The sequence below is a fragment of the Lissotriton helveticus genome, chromosome 12, assembly GCF_964261635.1.
Source record: "Lissotriton helveticus chromosome 12, aLisHel1.1, whole genome shotgun sequence".
Lineage (NCBI taxonomy): Eukaryota > Metazoa > Chordata > Amphibia > Caudata > Salamandridae > Lissotriton > Lissotriton helveticus.
The window spans coordinates 898,094,860-898,118,076 of NC_136073.1; the positions used below are offsets into that span (position 1 = coordinate 898,094,860).

Sequence of the window (23,217 nt, forward strand, 5' to 3'; positions counted from 1 at the left end):
AAGGGCAAGAGCCAGGGGAAGGATGTTGGGTAGATCCTGGTTGCCGAACATGACAGGGACCACAACAATATTGAAACAGTGCTGTAGCATGGATTGTTAAGCTAACAGGTCTGAAGAATCCCAAAAGGACCGAAGACTATCACTGTGAGGCGTTGACCTGGAGCTCGGTGGAGACACATCTGAACCCGACGGAGGAGACAATCTAAAGATGGAGCTGATGCCCATGCATATTACCAGTAATAGTAGGAGTCACTGTACCTCATGACTTGAAAGACTTTTTTTGAAGAAAAACAAGTTGCACACGCCAGAGCACAACACTAGATGGCAGGAGCATGCAGAGCAAGCGTATTGATAGCTACAGATGCAAGAAACACATTTATGCCACTAAATCCTTGCAGGTGTCTTCAAGAAACCACAAATAACCTACAATTGGCCTTACTGAATACTTTCCCTATCTGTTCTGTCCCATATTCTTCATACAGAACACAAAGGTACTGCCTTAGCCTGTGGAATTGGGATATCTATACCCAATGTACTTCAGGTAAAAGTTTAAATAAATCCATTCATAAGCCTAACAAATGCTGCTCTAGTGTTAGTAAACAAGAATGTGTACCATTTCTAATAAATCCTGTGCCACAGAAGCTAATCTGACATAACACCTGAAGCCACTTTGAACCAGAGCTTGGAAGTCATAATGCTGAATTTCAACTCAGTTTCTGACATGATGCAAGGCCTCTGCAGAGCAAGTGGTTGGTCTAACCAGCATGCCTTACCTGTGGTACTGGAATCACCCTCTCCATCTTCATCATGCGGTCTCTGAGAGACTTAATCTCTTCATCCTTCATGTTGTTCTGTAATTTCACTTCTTGCAGGATGTCTGTCAATTTGTCGATGTGGGCCCTCAGGTCGTGGACACCAGTTTTGCTCTTTGCCTCTCCCTCCTCCCCTCTGTCCTCCCCGACTCCTACTGTGTCCCAGACATCTCTAGAAACTGCCCGCCAGGTGTCCTTCTCATTGGGGTCTTTCTTCCCATACATACGGCAGAGCTCCTTCATCTTGACAATGGACATGGCCTCAATCTCCTGCTTGGTGTGCTTGAAGTCATTCAGGGCCACCTCGTAACAGATCTCCTTCACGGCCTGCATCTTCAGGTCCGCCATGGTCACCCACTTGGGGTCCTTGCTGATGCGGCGTCGCTGAGGGATCTGGTAGACCCGAATGGGCTCTCGTTTCTTGCCGCTGCTGGGAAGTCCACATTTTTTAACAATGGTTTGAACTTTATTTGCTGGCAGCTTCTCCCGAAGGGATGAGATTAGACGCCAGCTCTCTTCACATGAGCGTTTATCAGAGTCATCTCCACTGTCGGAGTCTGCATACTAAACAAGATAAAAAAATAACAAAAAAGTCATTTGAGGAAGAAATTCACTTTCATGTTCTTAGCAATTTACACATGCCATACTTCTGTTTCAAAATGTTATACAAACATGTGTCAAGAAAACAGTTTTAATGGGTTCTATTCCTAGGAGAGAGCAGTGAGAAAAGGAATACACACACTACAATGCAGTGATATTAAGAGACCCTCAAATAGCCCCGGTGACGGCTGTGATAGTGAAGAAGGGTGAGATAGTGGATCAAAATCATGAGCCTCTGGAAAAAGGGGATAAGGGAGGCACAACTGAAACAAATGAACAGTAATATCAATCATTATGAACTAGATCATGAAATTGGCCTGAGGACTGTCGGACAAGTTTGATAAAAACAGAACACACAGTAATTGTCATTTAAGAATCAGGGCTACTTAAAAAGACTACAAAACATGTTTACAACATCAGTTTAGTGTACTGGATAAACCAGAGAAAAAAATATTACTTACCTTTTAGTAATGCTGTTCTTGATGGACATGATCCACTCCCAGAATCCCTATCTGGAACCCTTCCCAGATGCTCAACAGGGAACGAGTTCAGAAAGGAACCAGGAATATATAATTCAGCGTCACTCTTGCAGCGCTGTGTGAGCACCACATATTAGGTGTAGGTATTAGGAGCCACAAGAGCCGGTAATGTCCGATCCAGCCCACGCTATCATCTACTCAGAGGCTAAGTGTGAAGATGGCAAAACAAACCTGCAAAATTAATTTCATAGCCATCTTGATAGAGGGTGGCAAGGGGGCTTGGGCAAGTTGGAGGGATCTGCAGAAGATGTAATTTCTGCCGAAAGGAAAAGTTTCTTACCAGTAATTCTAATACGCTTCTAGGTTCATCTTCATTAGTCATACGCACTGACTAGCAGACTGAAAAACTCTCACTACTTTTTTGTATCCCATCATGCCTCACCATAGACAGTTAGGGCATGTTTATCCTGCTCTTGGAAACAGGATCCTGGAGCACTGAACTTTGCCTATTTGGCCACTTTGTGGTAAACTTCAGAGAGTAGAAGCTGTGACAATGCATCTTGTCGATAGTGGTGAACAGATCTAGCAAGGCTATGCCCCAATGATTGACTGAAGATGCCCTATGCCACCACGGGATATAGGCGCTGCTCGTAGTCCACCAGCCACCATGTGCTCTGGTGTTCGGGGACCTGGCTAGGTGGCTCACTGCCCAAAAACTACTTTGCTGGTCCAATCATCTCCCGGTACAGGATCCAGGAACCTACTCCCATTCTGCTCTCCTTGATGCAAAGTCACCTGGGAATCATGTTGTGCATTAGGGCCTCCTGAATCTGATTTCCTTCGAAGATCACCCTACGCTCCAGAAGGGTGATGTGGAGTTGGCTCTACGCTTGAGACCAGATGCCCCAGATATCCTCCACCCTAGATGGCCTCTCCAACCCAGTTAACCATGCATCTGTTACAATTGTGACATCCTAGTTAGGGAAGACACATTGGCCTTCCAATTGTCAGGTTGACACTTGTCTGACACCCTATAAGGTCCAGACTCATCTCTTCCAAGATCTGGGCAAAGTCCATTCAAAACAATGGGATCACAACCTGAATGTCGAGGCCTTGCTGAGGTGTTGGAAAGGCTTGCAACGCTAATGTGTCTAGGAAAGGCTTTACAAAGGAAACCATTGGCTTAGGGCTCAGGTTAGACAACAGCTCTTTTATGGAAAACCTCAAGGACATTAAAGCGTAGAAGTTGTCAGAGGGTGGTCTGTGACAGACTATGACGAGCCCGCCTTGAGCGGCAAGTCGTCGAGATACAGCAATACATGTATTCATCGCCTCTGAAGATGAGCTGCGACCACCACCGTCACTTTACGTAAGTGAAGAAGACATTGACAATGGTAAGTAGGAGTAAGTGAGGGTCTCCGGAGGGTACTTTGATGAAGGATGAGGGTAAGGCATCTTCATAAGAAGTGGCTTTGAGGGAGTCGAGTATGTTGGTCTGCAAGAAATAAAATTGATTTAGACACTGTAGGGCTACAGGGCTCATGCATGTGTATCCTCACCACATGTATAGTGCACCCAGCTAGAGGGGTGGCTTACCTATATCAGGGCAGTAGTTTGTACGCATGGCACACAGGGATGTGTGCCATGTCGACTCTTCACTGTGTTCTGCATCACAACACACAGCCTGCAACGGCAGTGTGTGTATGTAAAGGTACAGGGCATCTAATGGTGGCACAATAAGTGCTGCAGCCCTTAGAGACCTTCCCTGGCCACAGTACCCTTAGTACCATTTACAAGGGACTTACTTGTGGCCAAAAAGTGCCAATTGGGTTTTGTCTCAATGTAGTTTTAGGGAAAGAACATAGGGCCTTGGTACCTAGCTGGCAGGAACCCAGGGCACACTCAGTCAAAGTACAACAGTTTGGCAATTAGTGGGGGCAACCATGCAAAAAGAGAGCACTTATAGTTCCCAGGTATATAGGTAAGCGGCAACAGCTGCCAACGGAAGTCGGATGGAAGTATATGAAATGCCTGACTTCTGAAAATGGAGTAGATAACAGGCCATATCCTGCACTGCTGCTTGAAAGGGGCAATACATCTAGGAAGACAGTAGTGTATGAACTGTTTCAACTCTCCTGTGCAGCAGGCTCTTGTTGTGGGCCTGCAGGTCTCTTTGAGGACAACCATACATTTTGAATGGAAGTTGAGATACCCAAACTCTAGGACTTCAGGAGCCAAATCATAAGATTGAGCTGTCTGTGATCGGAATACCTGAGTGTGCCTTGATTCTGTGAAAGACAATTTGTCCACTTTGCCCAATTTGCCATCTTCTTGTGAGGCACTAGAGCATTTCTAGGAGAGTGGTGAACCAGGGCTGCCTGACCCAAGTTAGGACTACTGAGATGAGGGTGATGGATCTCTGCAGAAGCGTGTGAACTACTAATTGAAGAAGTGGGAGATGCGGAAAAAGCGTAGGCAAATATAATATCTCTGACCAATTCATCCATAGTGCATTGTCCATGGACTGCGGATGTGGGAACCTGGACGCAAAATCTGGGCATTTTGTGTTTTCAGCAGTGGCACACAGGTCTATCTGAGGGAACCCCCAATGATGAAAGTACGGTATGAGGACTTAGGGGTGAAGTTCCCACTCGTAGACTTGTTGCTGCACCCTACTGAGCAGACCTGCAAAAGTTTTGTCCACCCCCAGTATGTCTTCTACCCTAGGTGGACTTTGTGATATATCACCCATCATCAAGCCCCCAGAGCTAGAGAGGACAACTGCAGAGAGTGTGTGCCTCCCTGTTTCTGTAAGTAAAACATGGCAGTTGTGTTGTCCGCCCGGGCTAGAGTAACCTTTGTGTTGAATGTGAGGAAGAAGAGCCTTGAGGGCTTGTTGAATGGCTAGCAACACCAGGTGGTCTATGTGGACAAGCCATTGCCTGGGCGTCCACGACCCTTGCATGGTCAGCTCCTGAAGGGGTGCCCCCCAACCAGTGAATGAGGCGTCCGTTGTGATGGTTATTTGCGACACTGGGTGTAAGATGGGACGTCCTTGCAGTGGGTTGCTGGCATTCCACCACTGCAGGGAAAGAGGAGTACGGCTCAGATCAACATGCCTAGGAGGCGCATGACCTTTCCGACTGCTACCGGATGATCTGGCTGTAAAAGAGGTCGCAGCACTTGGAAGGCCGGCACTCTTGTCGGTCTTGGCTATGATTTTCCTGTGCGGGAGTTGAGCATAGCCCTGAGGAGGGATTTAGTTGGGACTTGGTGGCATTGATGGTAAAGCTTATGCTGTGCAAGAGATATATGGTGGCGTGGCTTGGGTGTGCACTAAGCATTGCTGCTCTGTTGCACTCTCGTTCAGTCAATCGTCCAAGTAATGGAAGACGTCGACATCACTCCTTCTGAAGTGAGCGGCTACCACTGCAAGGCACTTTGTAATCCCCTTGGGAGCCGTGGTTACTCCAAAGGGCAGCACTTTGAACTGATAATGCTGATACTTACCACAAACCGGATGATCCGTCGATGTACAGGGTGGATGGGGATGCGAAAGTAGGCTTCATTCAGGACAAGGGCAGCCATGAAGTCGCTTTGCTGTAGTAGAGGAATGACATCCTAGAGTGTCACCATGAGGAAGTGCTCTGATAGGAAGTACTTGTAAGGGGCCTGAGGTTATGGATGGACCTGAGGGACACATTTTTCTTGGGAATAAGAAGTGTTAGGAGCAAACCCCTTTGCTGCCATGTTGTGGTGGCACGGGTTCTATAACCTCCTTGCTGAGCAGTTCACACGTCTCCTCTTGGAGCAAAAGCTGATGTTTCTGGGTAAGTTGAAGTCTGCGGGGAAAATGTTTGGTGGTCTTTGTGTGAGTTCTAGCAAGCACCCCTTTGCTATGATATCTAGAACCCATATGTCTAGGTGATCTCTGTCCAGCGGGATAGACACCCTTGCAATCTTCTCCCAAAAGGTGTACTATGGTTGGGGAGGGGAGTGGGCGGAGGGGGTAATAGAGTCACTGTTCGAAAGGTGTGATCCGTTTGAGGGCTGCACCCTTTGCCCTGCTCTTTTCATTCTTATAACCTTCCCTGTAGTAACTTCAAGAGGGTGTTTGTTATTACGGTTGTCTGGGGAAGTAGGACGTTGATGTCTCGGGGTAGTAACCTTAGCTGCTCCTTGGTATGGCGTGCGACACAAGAAGCTATGGGCAGATGTGGTCTCTAAGGCACCCACAACTGTTTCTGTGTCCTTAATTTCTTCCAACATCTGGTCAACTTGCAGACTGACAAGATGCTCACCATCGAAAGGCAAGCTGAGCAGATGTTGCTGCACCTCTGGTTTGAAACCAGACTTGCACAGCCAGGTATGCCTGCGAAGGAGGACACTGATCTTTAAGCTTTGAGCAGTGTTGTTTGCTGCGCCTAGGGCACTTCTAATGTTGGTGTTGGATATGATTTTCCCTTTCACTACCAACTCCTGACCTGTTTTCGTATACTGGACCAGGAGGTGTTGAATTAACTCCTCCATTTCATCCCAGTGGGCCCTATCGTACAGAGAGAGCAGGTCCACTGAATAGGCGATACACCGCTGTGTGGCAGACTGCACAGTGACAGGTTTGCCTGTCACATCAATCCTTTTACTCTCCCGGTTGGGAGGGGGTGCTTCTTCTGTACCCTGGAAATTAGCATGTTTCTGTGCTGTGAGCACAACTAGGCAGTTGGGTGGTAGTTGACCTCTAATGTAAGGTGTGTCCGAAGAGGATGGCTTGTATTTCTTTGTCAACTCTAGGCATAATGACTCTTGCCTTTACTGGCTCCTTAAAAATGTCGAGAGCGGGCCCCAGTATCCTCCTGATTAAAGGCAAATACTGCATAGACCTGTGGGTGAAGAAGAGGGTCTCCATGAGGAAGTCATCCTCCTTAGGCTGCTTGTACATCTCCACCTCTTGGAAAGTGCCAGCCCTTTGCAAAACCTCATGATAAGAGGTGGTGTTGCTTAGGGGAAAGGTTTGACTGGTCCACCCTGCTCCAAGCGGTAAATTGCCAACAAACTACAGTCACTCAAATCCAAGAGAAATCCTAACTGCTGCATCACCTCGCCCAAAAGCACCTTTCACTTGCCAGAACTACTGCTTCTCCTACAACACCCACTCTCCTGCAACACCCGACCTGAGCAGCCAACCCCCAACACCAGTTGGTAAAGCTCCATTGCACTCTATTCAACGTCCAATCCCTCGGCAAGCACGCCATGGAAATCTGGGACACTATAACCACCCTCACCCCCGACGTGATGTTCATCACTGAAACCTGGTTACCTCCAGCATCCCCGCTTGACATTGTCACCACAACACCTCCTGGCTACAAGCTGCTACACCACGACTTCCCCGCCAAACATACCCGAGGGCATTGTCATCATCCACATAGACTCCAGCCAATGCTCCACCACGGAGGACAACATCACGCCCATCTTGGAACACCTCAATTTCCAGATAAGTCTCTACACAAAGACCACCATCAGAGGGACACTCGCCTACAGACTGCCGGGCCCCAGGTCAAGCTTCTGCAACACCATCTCAGACTTCATCTGCGGGCCAGAGGCATTGGCCCGCTCATATACTCGGCGCATGGCCTCGTAAAACTCTTTCATTTGAGCGGGGGTCACTGGGCATCGGTGCTCCTTACCTATTTCGGCGATGGACAACAGTCGAGGCAAAGATGAAGTTACTTGGTCTTCTTCTTCTTGTGCCTCTTCCCCGAGTGTCCCGAGGCCCACGAGTGGGAAGAAGAGTTTGGGCTCCGGGAGCGGTCCCTTGACCTCCTCTTCTTCGATCGATGTTGACTGCCTGGCCGCAAGGAGCTTCATAACCTGCTCCCACAAGACCTTCGGAGCGATAGCCTGACAGTCCGAGCACAACTTCGAATTGTGGTCGCCCTCGAGACACTAGAGATAGATGAGGCGGGGATCGGTAACAGACAACATGCGGTGTCTTCCTCAAACACATCCTCGCACACAAAGCTAGAAAAAATTCCAAATTTGACAAAAAGTCGGAAAAGGGCTGTCAAAAAGCGACAGAGAGAGCTCTTCCCGGATTGCCGCTTACCTGGCGCGGAAAGAAAAGAACAGACGCCCGCCTGTCGCCTATATAGATACTGCGACGTCATAACCGATGCTACCGACTCCGACTAAATCGCGCGGAGCCTAACAGAGCCACCACATTGTGTGCTCAAGGGGTATTGCTCAGCAAAAGTTTCCAGATCCAGCCTGATGCCTGGGAAATTCAAAGGTGAGGAATATGCAGCTAGAAGCCTCTATCAGATGGCGTTGGTAAGTGTATTACTTAGTGAGGTCACATAACTACACCATGAAATACACACCACTTCCTCACACAGTGGAAAGGCGGAGAGTGGAGTGGCGTAGAATGGAGCAGTGTAGAGTGGAGTGGCATAGGGTGGAACAGGTGAGACTGTAGTGGCCTAGAGTAGAATAGTGTGGAGTGGCATAGAGTAAAATAGCTTAGAGTGGTGCAGAGTGGCGTACAGTCGAGTGTCGTAGAGTGCAATCGCGTGGAGTGGTATAAAGTGGAATAGCATACAATAGAGTGACATGGAGTCAAGAGGAGTAGGGAGAGTGGCATACAATAGAGGACAGTGGAGTGGCATAGAGTGAAACGGAGGGGAGTACTGTAGAGAGGAGTGGTGTAGAGAGGAATATCGAGAGCGGAGCTGCATAGAATGGAGTGGCGCATAGTGGAATGGCGCACCTGTGAAGTGTGGAGCGGCATACAGTGGCAAGGAGTGGAACTGAGTGGAGTGGCAGAGTGGAATAGCATAGAGTGGAGTTGAGTGGGACAGAGTTCTTTGGCATTCAGCAGAGTGGCATAAAGTGGAGTGGAATACAGCAGAATAGCATAGACTGGAGTGGCGTTGAGTAAAATAGCGTAGATAGGAGTTGGGTAGAGTGGAGTGGCATAGAGTTCATTGGTGTACAGTAGAGTGGGGTACAGTAGATTGGTGAAGACTGGAGTGGCGTACAGTGGAATAGCGTATCCTGGAGTGGCGTAGAGTGGAGTAGTGTGCAATAAAGTGCCATAAAGGGGAATAGAGAGAGCTGAATGGCATACAACGGAGTAGTGTAAAGTTGAGTGGCATACAGTGAAGTGCGGTAGAGTAGAACACGGTACAGTGGTGTGGCCTACAGCGGTATAGATTTGAGTGTCATAGAGTGGAATGGCAGGAGGGGCGTAGATTGAAGTGGCATAGAGTTCACTGGCGTGCTTACCTACACTACCAAAAAGGAACATCTGCACATCATAATGTATCAAAAAGTTTCATGGAATTCCAACTGGTCATTTTCTCGCTATGTGTGATTCCAAAGTCTATGTAAAATGCATTGGTAGAAAAATGTGCTTTGGGTTGCCCCTTTTTTCTTTGCACCCCCTTGACCAATCACCACAAAACTTTGCATCATCCACCGATGTAGAAAAAAGCTATAGGTCTGCAAAGTTTAGTGGAGATTCGTCAAACGGGTGAAAAGTAATTAACAGTCAAAAAATTGACTTCATTTTGTTTTGTAAAGCACAACGAATGCCTGAGGGCGTCTTGGCGCTAGCGTCTGCAGGGACAGTACTGCTGAAAGGACCAAACTGCAATAATTATTAAGATGAAGAGAAAAGCCTTGCTTTTAAAAGCTTTCTAAAAGTCCACAGATTGGTCTCACATCTTAGATGCAAAGGCATTTGATTCCATATCAAAGAGGTGGCATGAACAAAACTTCTGCCGCCCCAAGAAGTTCTACTGATTTTAGGAACCAGCATCGTTTTGGACGCGGCTGTCTTAAGACATCTTCTAGGTGAATACCACAGAATTTGTTTTCTTCAGGTTTTTGGACCTGTCCCATGAAAGGCTTTATGTGCTATGTAGAGCGCTTTAAATACCACTCTTTTTTTTAACAGGGAGCCAATGTAGCTCTTCCAGCCCCATGGCGGCTGGTTCATGTTTTCTGATGTTTTTGAGAAGATGAACTTCTGCAAACTGCAGCCTCTGGAGTTTCTTTAAGAGGCATTGCTGCATTCCCAAATATAAGGCATTACAGTAGTCCAACCTCGACAAAACTAAGGAGACAACTGTTCCAATAAACTCCTATCTCTGGGAATCCCAACTATAACTACAAAGTGGATGCCGCCACTCTGTAACTATATTTATATTGGTGTGCTTCAAATACAGAGAATAATGAGTTTTCTTTGTTTATTCAAGTATTTAATGGCTCCATATTCACCAGAAAATAGAACAAAAGAACACAACGTTTTCCTTTAGTGTGCTTTTTACAAATCAGAGCAGCCAAACTAGAATTATTGCATAGAACAAAAGGAAAGAGTAATTAATGTCTTTCTTATTTCAGTATAGGCATCTATATCTAAGCAGCTTTGCCCCCCTATAAGGAGATGGCAAAGAAAGCTTCAAAAATAGGCTGAAGCTGAGACCCTCACACTGCACGATTGTGGGATTGTGACCTTCAGTTTTAACCAGAAAACATAAATACCCTTTCATGGTATACATACACAGTTACAGAAACCTCTTGATTAATCCATCAGATAAAATATATGTTGTAAAAAATGATTTTCGTGAAAATGTGTGATCAGCACCTGTGGGTCAGACTTGGTTAAAATCAAAAGAGGGACATTGCATTAGTGCCTTTTTAAAACTTGACATTATATTGGGGCCATTCTTCCCTTAAGCTAGATCGTCCTAGAGAAAATAAACCTCTACAATTACTGTAAGGATATTTCTAGTGGCCATCAATGTCAAAAGATTCAAAGGAATACGTTTTTTCCTGTGTAATTTGTGCCCAAAACAAGGATTGTCATCACCCATCAGGTCTCCTTCAAGATTTAACTGTGCCTCCAGTCCCTTGGCAATCTATATTCGTGGATTCTACTTTTGAGTTAGCTTTTGCAAAAGTAGGTTTTTTAATACCATTTGGTGGTTTACAAAAATGCCACAATTTCCAGCTTTAAAATGTTGGCCCTCTGCAGCCACTTTAGCCTTACTTTTGTTTGTAATCCATAGTGTAACTGCATCAGTTCCATTGGTTACTGTCTCTGATAGAGGGCCACAGTTTATTACTAAACTTTGGAGAACCCTTTTTAACCGCATGCGTGCGGCGGCTTTTCCCGCTGTGCGCGGCTTTTTTAAAAAAGCCGCATTACATGACGAGCTCAGCTCGTCATGAGCGTGTGAGCGTCGCAACTCATGATGAGCTGAGCTCGTCATGAGCGGGGAAGGGGTTAATCTTTTGTTCATTTATATACCCATGTAAACAATTCATTATGCACAAATGGGTGTACAAAAAGAGGTTAAGTCAGTCTGAAAAATTATTTATGTTTTAACTTCTAATAAGAGTCGGCTCATCAGGTAACATCTTTATCGCTTGGCGAATGTGCCTACAATAAACGTCCTCATTTATCTTTGGGTTATTCTGCTTTCTACAGTTTAACAGGACATCATCCACAAATGATTGGAGGTAAGTATATTCCACCACAAGGTATCTTGACACTTCAATATTTATTTGACCATCTACAAGAGTTTAATAAAACAGCAACAAGTAGAGGTACAAGTGCTTCGATAAGTCCTTCCAGTGCTCCCTTGACCTCTTGTGCATTTTCTTTTCAGAGTGTGATGACTCAAAGGAACGCTTCCGCTCGTGCCTCCTATGGCATCATTTGGGAGAGCATGAGGGCACACAAATCGCAAACTGTTTGTGTGACAGACACCGGCATCATAGGTATTATTTATGTGGGTCAGTGACTGAGGGTTGCTTTCAACACTAGCCACATAGCTTAAGCCCTGAAAATGTAAGAAACATGGTGATTTTGGTATTTGTTGAATACAATTCTCCTCAGAGAAACAAAGTTTCAAGGAATCTTTGGAGGTGCTAAAAATAAGGACCTGGCGTCAACAGATGCAACTGCTTCTTATATATACTCCTAATGGACTTGTAACTCTGAAATATGTCAAACACCACCACTTGCTGTCGGTGACTACAGCAAAGACTTCAGAATCAAGGATGATGCCAGGGAAGGGTTTCATGTAAGGAATCTGAGGAGCCAACTTCCACTGGAAAACATTTATGTAAGTGAAAGGTGGTATACAACCTTTTGTGAGAGCTACAAGTGGGTCGCAATAATCATAGTAAAGACAGATTATATCAATGGATGAAATTTACCACCCAATGTTAAACTCATGTAGGTAAAATTCCCTACAATTGAATTAACACAATGAAAACGCATTTAGTTGATATTTATACAATTAAATCACACAGAATCTGCTAGTTAAATTACCAGCCGCTGCTGTTCCAGAAGTAGGTCTGCTTCTTCCTTCTCTCGCTTGTACTGGTACTCCAGGTCCTGCAGCCTAGGGGAAGATGGGAGAAGATTTCAGCCAATAGGAATATATGCTACTCCCAATGTACCCCTTGATTGCGCTCAGGGGCAGACTGCCTCACCCTTCTGTATTTCAACCTACCACTGCCTCGTTCACTGTTTGTTGCCACTCTCTCACTACTGCAGTGTGTATTTATCCTTTCTCGTGGCACTTATTCTCTTGTCAAGTTCTCTCAGTCCACCTGTTTTAGACAGTTCAACAAGCAGAAAAAGCTTCAATATCCAGCAGCACCCAATTAATTAATTAAGTAGGCAGAGGTCTCTGCTTGAAAGTGCATCTTTGAACAGCCAACAACTGTTTTTTTAGATATATTGCTTACTACCACTAGCATGACATTTTCTAGCACCCTCCTTTATTGGTATTCCTAATATCCATTTTAAAGGTACTCAATTCATTAATCTCAGGATTAATCAGATGCAACAGATGTCTATTTAAGATGGTTGGTGATTTCCAAAATGGAGAATTGGCAGAACCCTTTAAGGTCAAGCTCCTTAGAGCTGGTCAAAGCCAGGAGGGGTATAGCCACTCTGCTGATGTGCAAATGCATAACCTGGAGACCGTCTCAATCTCCAGGCCAATGTGACAGGATGCATTTCCACTGTGATAGGACACACCTGAATGGCAAAACAAAGAATTAACAATAACAGACTCTGATAAAATATGCGTGCAGGGCAAGGTACATGGCTCCCGATGTACAAGCTCAGTTTCACACTTTTTTGGCTAAATGTTTGTGTTTTTTTTCTTTGTAGTGAGCAGGAGACAGACATGCATTCATCCTGTGAATGAAATCAAAATTGCTACTTACCTGTGGGAGTAGTTTTGCAGCTTGAAGGCTTTCTTGATTCACATGCTATTTTTAAAAAAGGCAACCGATGTGATCCGAAATGTTATCGCCCAATATCTCTCCTAGATTCTAGTGCCAAAATAATGGGCAGAATCCTGCTAGGAAGGTTACAACAACGGGTGGAGAAAAAAACAGACTCTCTGACACTCAATATGGATTTAGACCCGAAATTGGGACTATAGAACAATGTGTCAACCTACACCTCCTAATAAATAAATATACTGTAGCGAGGACAGGGCAAGTGCATTTATGATTTGCCAATTTGAGCAGTGCTTTCCATTTGGTGAATCATTATAAACTCTGGAAAATACTTGAGGACCTAGAAGCACCCTGGGGCATTATTAATTTTTTATCCCAATGGTATCCCTATCTTACTGCGAAGGTACGATATGGCCCAAGCGGGGAGTGTACAGACAACTTTAAGGTCACCTGCGGAATTAGACAGGGGCGTGTCCTTGCCCCCCTGCACTTCTCACTTTATATATAAAGGGAGTGGTTGCATGCCTACAAGAAACCAAACCTGATGTCCCTATGGTTGGCGCCCACCCTGTTCCTATATTACTTAATGCAGACGATGCGATCCTGCTTTCAAGAACAGCTAATGGGCTGTAGCTGCTAATTGATAAATTTGTAGATCAAAATTGTTATTTACCTGTAGGAGTAGTTTTGCAGCTTGAAGGCTTTCTTGATTCACATGCTATTTTTAAAAAAGGCAACCGATGTGATCCGAAATGTTATTGCCCAATATCTCTCCTAAATTATAGTGCCAAAATAATGGGCAGAATCCTGCTAGGAAGGTTACAACAATGGGTGGAGAAAAAACATAGACTCTCTGACACTCAATATGGATTTAGACCCGACATTGGGACTATAGAACAATGTGACAACCTACTCCCCTAATAAATAAATATACTGTAGCGAGGACAGGGCAAGTGCATTTATGCTTTGCCGATTTGAGCAGTGCTTTCCATTTGGTGAATCATAATAAACTCTGGAAAATACTTGTGGACCTAGACGCACCCAGGGGCATTATTAAATTGTTATCCCAATGGTATCCCATCTTACAGCGAAGGTACGATATGGGCCAAGCGGGGAGTGTACAGACAACTAAGGTCACTAGCGGAATTAGACAGGGGCGTGTTCTTGACACAAACCTTGTGTGGCTCAATGGTTAGAGCGGCAGACCCTGATGCAGAGGTCTAGCCCGGGACCAGGGTTCAATTCCCCGCCTTGGAGGGTCTTGGGCTCAAAATTCCATGGACCTGATAATTCTCGCCTCGGTGCCTATTCCAATCATGGAGTCCCACTCTGCAAATCTGGGCAATAGCTTGCTTAATCTCCACAACGGCCCCCACAACGCTAAGGATGCCTGGCCTCCACCTTGGGGGTGCCCAGGAGTGGACACCTCACAGGGAAAGCCAGGATGGGTTCCACAGCGGTATTCGTACAAGCGCCTTGAGACCCTTGCGGGTGAGTAGTGCGCTATACAAGTATCAATTTACATACTGAATATGCTACTTACCAGTATGCATCTGTTCTTGGCATGTAGGGCTGCTAACATTCATATCTTAGCATTAGATCGCCGCCTAGTGTTGGGTTCGGATGATCGCACATTGTTGTCCTGGAAGAGTCTTCGAAGTATCCTGAGATAGGTGGCTCCTCCCCTGGACTACAGTGCGCATGGGCATCGGCTCCATCCCCAGATTGTTTTTCGCCATTGTGGCAGAAGATGGAGTGAAAAGTGTAAAGGATGTCCATGCTAATGATTGAATACAATAGTATATCTGCAGCTGCGACAGGCACCGGGGAGGAGGGTGGGCGATATGAATGTTAGCAGCCCTACATGCCAAGAACAGATGCATACTGGTAAGTAGCATATTCAGTTCGAGGCATGTGGGCTGCTAAATTCATATCTTAGCATAGAATACATAGCAGTCCCTCCTTTAACGGCGGTTGCCCGTGCCAGCTGCAGAAACCTGAAAAAGTGTCTTGAGAACAGCCTGTCCTACAGCAGCTTGCTGCTTGGAATGCACATCAACACAGTAGTGTTTTGTAAAGGTATGTGGTGTAACCCACGTGGCTGCTCTGCAAATGTCTTCTAAAGGAATGTTGCCCAAGAAAGCCATGGATGCCCCCAATTTGCGTGTGGAGTGGGCCCTTGGGGGTATCGTTAAAGTGCGCTTGGCCTTTTGATAACAGATTTGGATGCACTTAACAATCCACCTGGCTATTCCTGCTTTGGAAATAGGGTTGCCTTTGTGTTGTGGTGAGAAGGCAACAAAAAGTTGTTTCGTTTTCCGAAAGTGTTGTGTCCTGTCTATGTAGTACATCAACGCCCTTCGTACGTCTAACGTATGGAGCATTCTTTCCGCCACCGTTTGTGGGTTTTGGAAGAATGCCGGCAAGTCAATAGTTTGGTTGAGATGAAACTGTGACACCACCTTCGGAAGGAACTTGGGGTTAGTACGTAGCACTACCCTATTTGGATGAATCTGAATGAATGGCTCTTGGATTGTGAGCGCTTGTAGCTCACTAACACGCCTCAGTGACGTAATAGCAATTAGGAAAGCTACTTTCCACGTTAGGAACTGGAGTTCACAGGAGTGCATTGGCTCAAAAGGTGGTCCCATCAGTCTGGTGAGGACCACAATGAGGTTCCACACCGGAGCTGGCGGTGTTCTTGGGGGAATGACTCGTTTCAGACCTTCAAGGAAAGCTTTAATGGCAGGCACCCTGAAGACAGAGAGATGCTGCCTATTCTGAAGATAAGCTGCGATGGCGGATAGATGTATCCGAATAGAAGTGAACGCTAGATTGCACTTATAAAGATGTAGCAGATAGCAAATGATGTTAGGGATAGATGCATCTAGCGGGTTGATGTCATTGGCTGTACAGTAAATGACGAAACGCTTCCATTTTGCAGCATAGCATGCTCTGGTAGTTGGCTTCCTTGCCTCCTTGATGATGTCCATGCATTCTGGAGGTAGGTGAAGGTACCCAAACTCTAGGACTTCAGGAGCCAGATCGCCAGGTTGAGCTGTTGCGGATCTGGATGCTGAATGTCTCCATGGTTCTGCGTCAAAAGTCTGGGCGTGAGGCGCAGTCTTTGATGCGGCACCACTGAGAGTTCGAGGAACGTGGTGTACCATGCTTGGCGCGCCCACGTTGGAGCAACTAGGATGAGAGTCATCGAGTGCTGCCTTAGCTTTCTTGCCACCAGCGGTATCAGAGGGGCTGGCGGAAAAGCGTACGCAAATTTGCCTGACCAGTTCATCCATATCGCATTCCCCTGCGACTGTGGGTGAGGGAACCTGGCGGCAAAGTGTTGGCATTTTGCGTTTTCTTTTGTGGCAAACAGGTCTATCTCCGGATGACCCCACTGCTGGAAGTACGGGTGGAGTACAGATGGGTGTAACTCCCACTCGTGCATTTGATGGCTGTATCTGCTGAGCAGATCCGCCATCTGATTGTCCTTGCCCGGGAGGTGTTCCGCCATGAGGAAGATGTTCCTCTGAATGGCCCACCGCCACATGCCCTGAGCCAGATGAGACAGCTGTGGCGAGTGGGTGCCCCCCTGCTTTTGAATGTAGTACATCGCGGTCATGTTGTCCGTCCGGACTAACACGACTTTGTTGCACAGATGTACAATGAAGGACTTGAGCGCCATGAAGATTGCCATCAGTTCCAGATAGTTGATGTGCATCTTCTGTTGCTGCGTCGTCCATAGTCCCTGCACTGTGTAAGTGAGCAGATGTGCTCCCCATCCCTGGAGAGATGCGTCCGTTGTCAGGATAATCTGTGGCACTGGCTCCTGGAACAGTCGGCCCTTGCAAAGGTTGTGTGGAGTCCACCAATGCAGAGAGTCGTATGCCCGACTGGTAACCAACACTAGGTCTGTTAATTGTCCCTGAGCCTGTGTCCACTGATTTGCTAAGCACTCCTGGAGCGGGCGCATATGTAACCGTGCGTGAGGGACTATGAAGATGCAGGAGGCCATCATGCCTATCAACTGCATGAACACTCTCGCTGGAAGTGAGTGTTGTGGTCTGAACTTCTGGATTAGAGCCTGCATGCTGTCTATCCTGACTTGGTTTGGTTGAACCATGGCCGTCAGGGTATTGATCGTCGCACCTAGAAACTGCCGGACATGTGCCGGCTGAAGATGCGATTTTGGGTAGTTCAACGAGAAACCCAGATCGTGAAGGAGGTGAATGGTAGTCGACATGTTTGCGGCGCACTGTTGTTCCGACTTGGCTTGAATGAGCCAGTCGTCCAGGTAGGGGTAGACATGGATGTTCTGCCTCCTGAGGTGCGCTGCTACTGTCGCCAGACACTTGGTAAACACTCTTGGGGCTGTGGTGACTCCGAAGGGTAGGACCTTGAACTGATAATGCCTGCCTTGGATAGTGAACCTGAGGTATTTCCTGTGGGACGGGTGTAGTGGTATGTGGAAATAAGCATCCTTGAGGTCTAAGGTTGCTAAGAAGTCCCCTTGGTTTAGCAAGGGAAGAATCTGTTGCAGCGTAAGCATATGGAAATGTTCTGACAGTATATACAGGTTGAGGGGACGCAGATCCAGAATGGGTCTGAGGGATCCGTCCTTCTTTGGAATAAGGAAGTACAGGGAATATACCCCTGTGCCTTCCTCCCCCACCGGCACGAGCTCGATTGCGCCTTTTTGCAGCATCACCACCACTTCCTGCTGCAATAAGTGCAAGTGCTCTGCGGACATAGGCCGTTGCCTTGGTGGGATGTTGGGTGGAGTGGATTTTAACTCTAGACAATAACCGTACTGGACAAGTTGTCGCACCCACCTGACTGTGGTGATGTTTCTCCAGACGGGCAGGAACTGCTGCAGTCTCCCCCCGACAGGTGTTAAGTGGTCGGGGGGCAGTGACAGAGAGTCACTGCTTGCTTGGGGCAGAGGAGCGGGAGTTGTTGTTCCCTCTGCCACGTCCTCTGGTGCTGTTTCCTCGGTAACCCCCCTTGTTCTGTTTGGGGTACGAGGATTGTGCTCCACCTCTAGAGAATTGTGATTGCTGACCCATCTGTCCTCTGGTGACTCCACGTGCACCTGAGCGACGAAAATTGTTACCACGAAACTGTTGTGATTGTAGGGCCCCCATAGACTTAGCAGTTTCGGTGTCTTTTTTAATTTTTTCCAGGGTGGTGTCAACATCTGGACCAAACAGTCTATCTGGATTGACTGGCTGATTAAGTATGGTTGTTTGAATGTCAGGTTTAAAGCCCGATATGCGGAGCCACGCCTGTCGTCTCAGCATGACGCTAGTGTTAATGGCCCTAGCTGCTGTGTCTGCTGCATCAAGTCCACACTTTATGGCTGCGTTGGAGATCAGTTTTCCCTCTTCTATAAGCAGTTTGGTGCCCTCTTGAAACTGCGAAGGCAGGTGTTCTAAAACCTTCTCTAGGGTGTCGTAATGCGCCCTATCATAACGTGCCAAGAGTGCCTGTGTATTTGCAATACGCCAGAAATTGGCAGCCTGTGCAGCTACTCTTTTGCCTCCTGCCTCTAGCACTTTGGACTCCTTATCCGGGGGAGGAGCTTCACCCGTTGTTTGGGAGTTGGCCCTTTTGCGGGCATTTGCGACCACCAGGGAGTCAAGCGGCAACTGTCCCCGAATGTATGCAGGGTCTGCAGGTGCTGGTCTGTACTTCTTTTCGATACGTGGATTGACCACTCTCGCCCTGGTAGGTTCTTTAAAGATGTCCGCCGCATGCTTGAGGACCCCTTTGAGCATAGGCAGTGTCTTTACTGTCCTTTCAGAGACTGATAAAGTGTCAAATAGAAAGTCTTCTTCTACTGGGTCAGCATGCATGTCCACATCATGATTAGCAGCTGCCCTTTCAATGAGTGCATGAAAACCTGCAGAATCTTCTGTTGGGGATGCACGTGCACTGAAAGGCTGTGGGTCTTGCCCCACATTTTGGGTGCCTTGGTCACCAATGTCATCATATGAATCTGGCTGTGCATCTGGTTCATTGATGGGGAAGGTGTATTGGTCATCTTCATCATATCCCTCACCCTCAGAGTGTTCTGGGGAAGGAGTTGGGCTCCTTCTTGGAGGAGGCTGGATAGGTTCCATGAGGCCTGAAGCGTCCTGAGGAAGCCTGTTCTTCTTCAGGGGGATGACATAGGAGTCCACTGGCTGCGAAGTGATCCTCCTCTTGTAAAGGGTCAATTTGCCCGTGTCTGCGTCGATAAAACGCTCAGAATCCTCTTCTGAGTCGAGTACCCGACTTGAAAGTGCCCCTGCCGTAGAAGAATCCGACTTCTTTGGCGTCGATTTTGTTGAAAAGGCCTTCGGCGCCTCTTTTGGCGGCAGAAGGAAGAGAAGTTTACCCGCAGGTTTTACCGGAATGTCCCTCGGCTGTGGCGACGGCATCGGAGCCGACGTAGCAGAGGCCTTCTCCCTGATTCTCTGTAGTGAAGAGGCGATGGGGGACTCGTCACTTACAGTGGCCCTTGGCGCCGACGAGGAGGTCTTGACCTTGCCCTCGGATCCGACGTCTTGCTTTTGAGTTTTGGATGTTGATGCTGCAGCCGCCGACCCAGAGTCCTTGGACCGATGCGTGGATGTGCCAGCCTTCGATCCGTGTGATTGTGCTGGGTCCGTCTCCACTACGCGTCCGACTAACGAAGTCCCAGTCGGAACCGGAGCCGTGTCGCTGGCCTTGGCGGGCTTAGACGGCGTTGCAGCGGTTGACCCGTGCCGACCACCCTTCTTAGAGGATCCCTCCTCTGGCGCCGATTTCGACCCTGTGGAATCGACAGATTTCTTCGACTTCTGTGGACCGTGGGCCGACGGAGTCGATGAAGCAGCGGGTTTCGGCGTTTTTGGTGGGACGGCCGCCATCTTAGGGCCGCTTGAATCCATAAGTTTCGGTTTCGATTTCGGGTCGGCCATTTTAGTTGTAGTCGATACCGTAGGTTACAGTTTCGGTTTCGATACGGGCTGCGCAGCAAGTATGTCCGTGGCCGGGCCTGAAGGCGGGGCCGTGGCTTGCGGTACGGGGTCTTGGGTAAGGCCGACAGGCGATCCCGTGACCCGATCTTGAACTTCGTAACCTTCGGGGCATAGCTCGTCCCCTGAGCTATCTTCCGCGGCCCCATAAATCTCTTCGACGTCCCCTACCTCGTCGACGTATTCAAGGCCCTGACCCACGACTCCGTCGTCGTCTTCCGGATCTGCCTCGACCTCCGTCTCGGGCGGGGAGATTTGAAGATGATGGCTCTGGTCCTCCTCTTCTTGGTCGCCGAAGATGTTTTCTGGATCCGGGGACGCTTGTCTGGCCTCAAGGCGCACCGCGCGCCGAAGCTTGAGTGTCTTCTTTGACCTGAATCTTGCGCAGGCCATGCAGTTGTCTTCGTTATGGTCTGGTGAAAGGCATTTGTTACAGACCGGGTGCACGTCAATATGTGGGTATTTGGACCCACAGAGCGGACAGTACTTAAACGGACTCCGCTCCATGCTGAAAAGTTGCGGTCGTGTCGCGATGAGAAGGCCTCGATGTCCGAAGAGTGAAGTACTCCGCTGATTCCGACTCCAAGAGACGGAAGAACTCGAGACCGTGCGCAAACAATACCGATGCAAAGAATACAAGGCCTTTTGGCCGTAAAAGCTAGTTTTTCTCGGTTCCGACATAGAGACGTCGAGACCGCATCCGAACCCAATGGCGGAAAAAAACAATCTGGGGATGGAGCCGATGCCCATGCGCACTGTAGTCCAGGGGAGGAGCCACCTATCTCAGGATACTTCGAAGACTCTTCCAGGACAACAATGTGCGATCATCCGAACCCAACACTAGGCGGCGATCTAATGCTAAGATATGAATTTAGCAGCCCACATGCCTCGAACCTGGGTATATAATTCACTGCATCGGGTTCTTGGGATGGCCAACTGGATGCATCAAAACTGAAATTTTTAAGACTAATAGAAACTATTTTTAGATTCTTCAGTAAAATAGGCCATAAAACAATTAGGGAAATGTTGTTGCTATATAAAGCTAAATGTTTGCCAAGTGCTGGCTATGGGGCCCACCTGAGGGGTTATACAAAGTGCGCAAAATTGCAGACACTAGAAAACTTGTTCCTGGTGCGCTCTCAGGCAATACCAAAATCCATCTCTACTTATACATCACATAAGGAATTGGCAGTCTCCTTTTTAGAAGATGATTTATATTTTAGGCCCATTATATTGTGGCACAGCATTTGGAGTAAAACAGGGATACAGTTTACAAATTATATAATCCAAGACTGCCTTACTCTAGATGTTTGGAAAAAAATAAAAAGGCTTTCGCATCTAGATTCTTCCCTGAGAATATTGGCCCCTGACATAGGCGTAACAGATACAGTTAAAATTCGTACCTACTCTAATAAGGAGGTCAGGACTACACTTATGGAACAAAGAGAAAAGGAGAATTAAAAGAGAATAAAACATGCACAGTACCTAGTTACCGACAACACCACATGTGTGAGGGTCAGCGAAACTATTTGACAATTGTTAAAAACAGTCAACACAGATTCTATCTCACTAGATTGCGCCTAGATATAATCCATGTATAGTATGCCTTCCCAAAAAGCAGGGCATGGTCTAAAAACCTCCCAAATTGTCCAAGTGATGGTAAATCACAACAGAGCCGAATGCACTTTATTTTATTTTGTAGTTTTTATAAAGATCTCAGGAAACAGTTTTTATCCCCCCTTTTTAAAAAAAAAAGGTACATATGTTTATCAGGATGCTTTAAATTATTTATTTGGTGCTATGTCTTTCCTTTAGTGACATCAGCGCAGACAACATCTTAATTTTTTGTCGTGAATTCACATTATCCCTCTCTGTTGCAAATCTTGCACTTGTTTCCTGGCAGAGTTGGGAGGGTCGCAAGTGAATCCAGAAGGCTTTGAAGATGGAAAACTACATCTACAGGTAAGTAACCATTTCATTTTGCTGCGTGAATATTTCTGGATGGACAGGCTGTTCATAGATTAAATAGCGCTGCTCGCTTGTCATGCGGGAGGTTGAATGTGAAAAGAGTCAATATTTATGGACAGGTACTTAAGTAGTTTCTGTTCCACCTGCACTTCCCTTGCTAGCTTTAATGTCCCCACAGTGATGTTTGGTGAAGGTGTGTATGGAGGGACCATGTTGCTGCACTGCAGGGGTCAGCGATCAAGATGTTCGATATGAAGGTGAGTTTTTTTCCTTTCATTCATGTGAAATGCACATTTGGTCTCTCCTCTAGAGCCATTCCCATGGCTGCGACAGTCCCTTTTGAAACAGGTACACCCCTGGCTGATGGGATGAAGGTTTGATTTATTTTTCTGTATACAGTACATCACCTCCCTTTTTATGTCTAATGTGTGAAGGGTACTGTGACTTTGTTTGCTGGAATAAAAACCTGGCAAATGTATAGTCTCATTAATGTGGAAGTGTGAGACTACCTTGCGTAGGAAGTTTGGATTAGTTTTCTTTAGTATCCTGTCTTTATGGATTTGTATGTACGGTTCCTGTACTTTGAGTGCTTGGAGTTCACTCACTCTGTGTAAGGATGTGATGACTACTAGGAAGGTTGTCTTCAAAGGAAGGAATTGTAGCCCTGCACAGTTGGAATAGGTTCAAAAGGGGGTTTCATCAGCTTTGTTTGCACCAGGTTTAAATTCTACGTAGGTGTGGGGGGCTGCTCTGGGAGGTACCAGTCTGTATGCCCTCTTTGCGAACCTTTTAACAACATAAGATTGGAAGAAAATCCTTCCTATGACCCCTTCATTATATATGCCACAATGGCTGCCAGGTGTACTTTTAGTGAGGCATAGGAAAGCCCCTTGTCGATAAATGATGTTAGTTATTTTAGGACCGTAGTTTCCTCCATCCAGGTTCTATGATCTATTTCTTTGGTGCACCACTGTGTAAATCTGTTACGCTTTGCGGAACAGCATTTCCTTTTGGTTGGTCTCCTTGCTTCTTTCAGAACTTCCACTGTTCTTTCCAGAAGTTCTAGGCGTCCGAACTCTAGGTCTTTAG

At 46.9% G+C, this 23,217-nt stretch overlaps 1 protein-coding gene across 1 annotated transcript in view; it reads right to left on the minus strand.

Moving 5' to 3' along the window:
- KIF1C (kinesin family member 1C) overlaps nucleotides 1-23,217 on the minus strand; it is a 710,488-nt gene that overhangs the window by 12,549 nt on the left and 674,722 nt on the right. Inside the window, exons 20-21 of the mRNA XM_078671146.1 lie at nucleotides 12,231-12,303; nucleotides 774-1,376 (exon numbers count right to left, since the gene is read on the minus strand). Of these exons, the coding sequence (XP_078527272.1) occupies nucleotides 774-1,376; nucleotides 12,231-12,303 (676 nt within the window). The remainder of the gene's footprint in view (nucleotides 1-773; nucleotides 1,377-12,230; nucleotides 12,304-23,217) is intronic.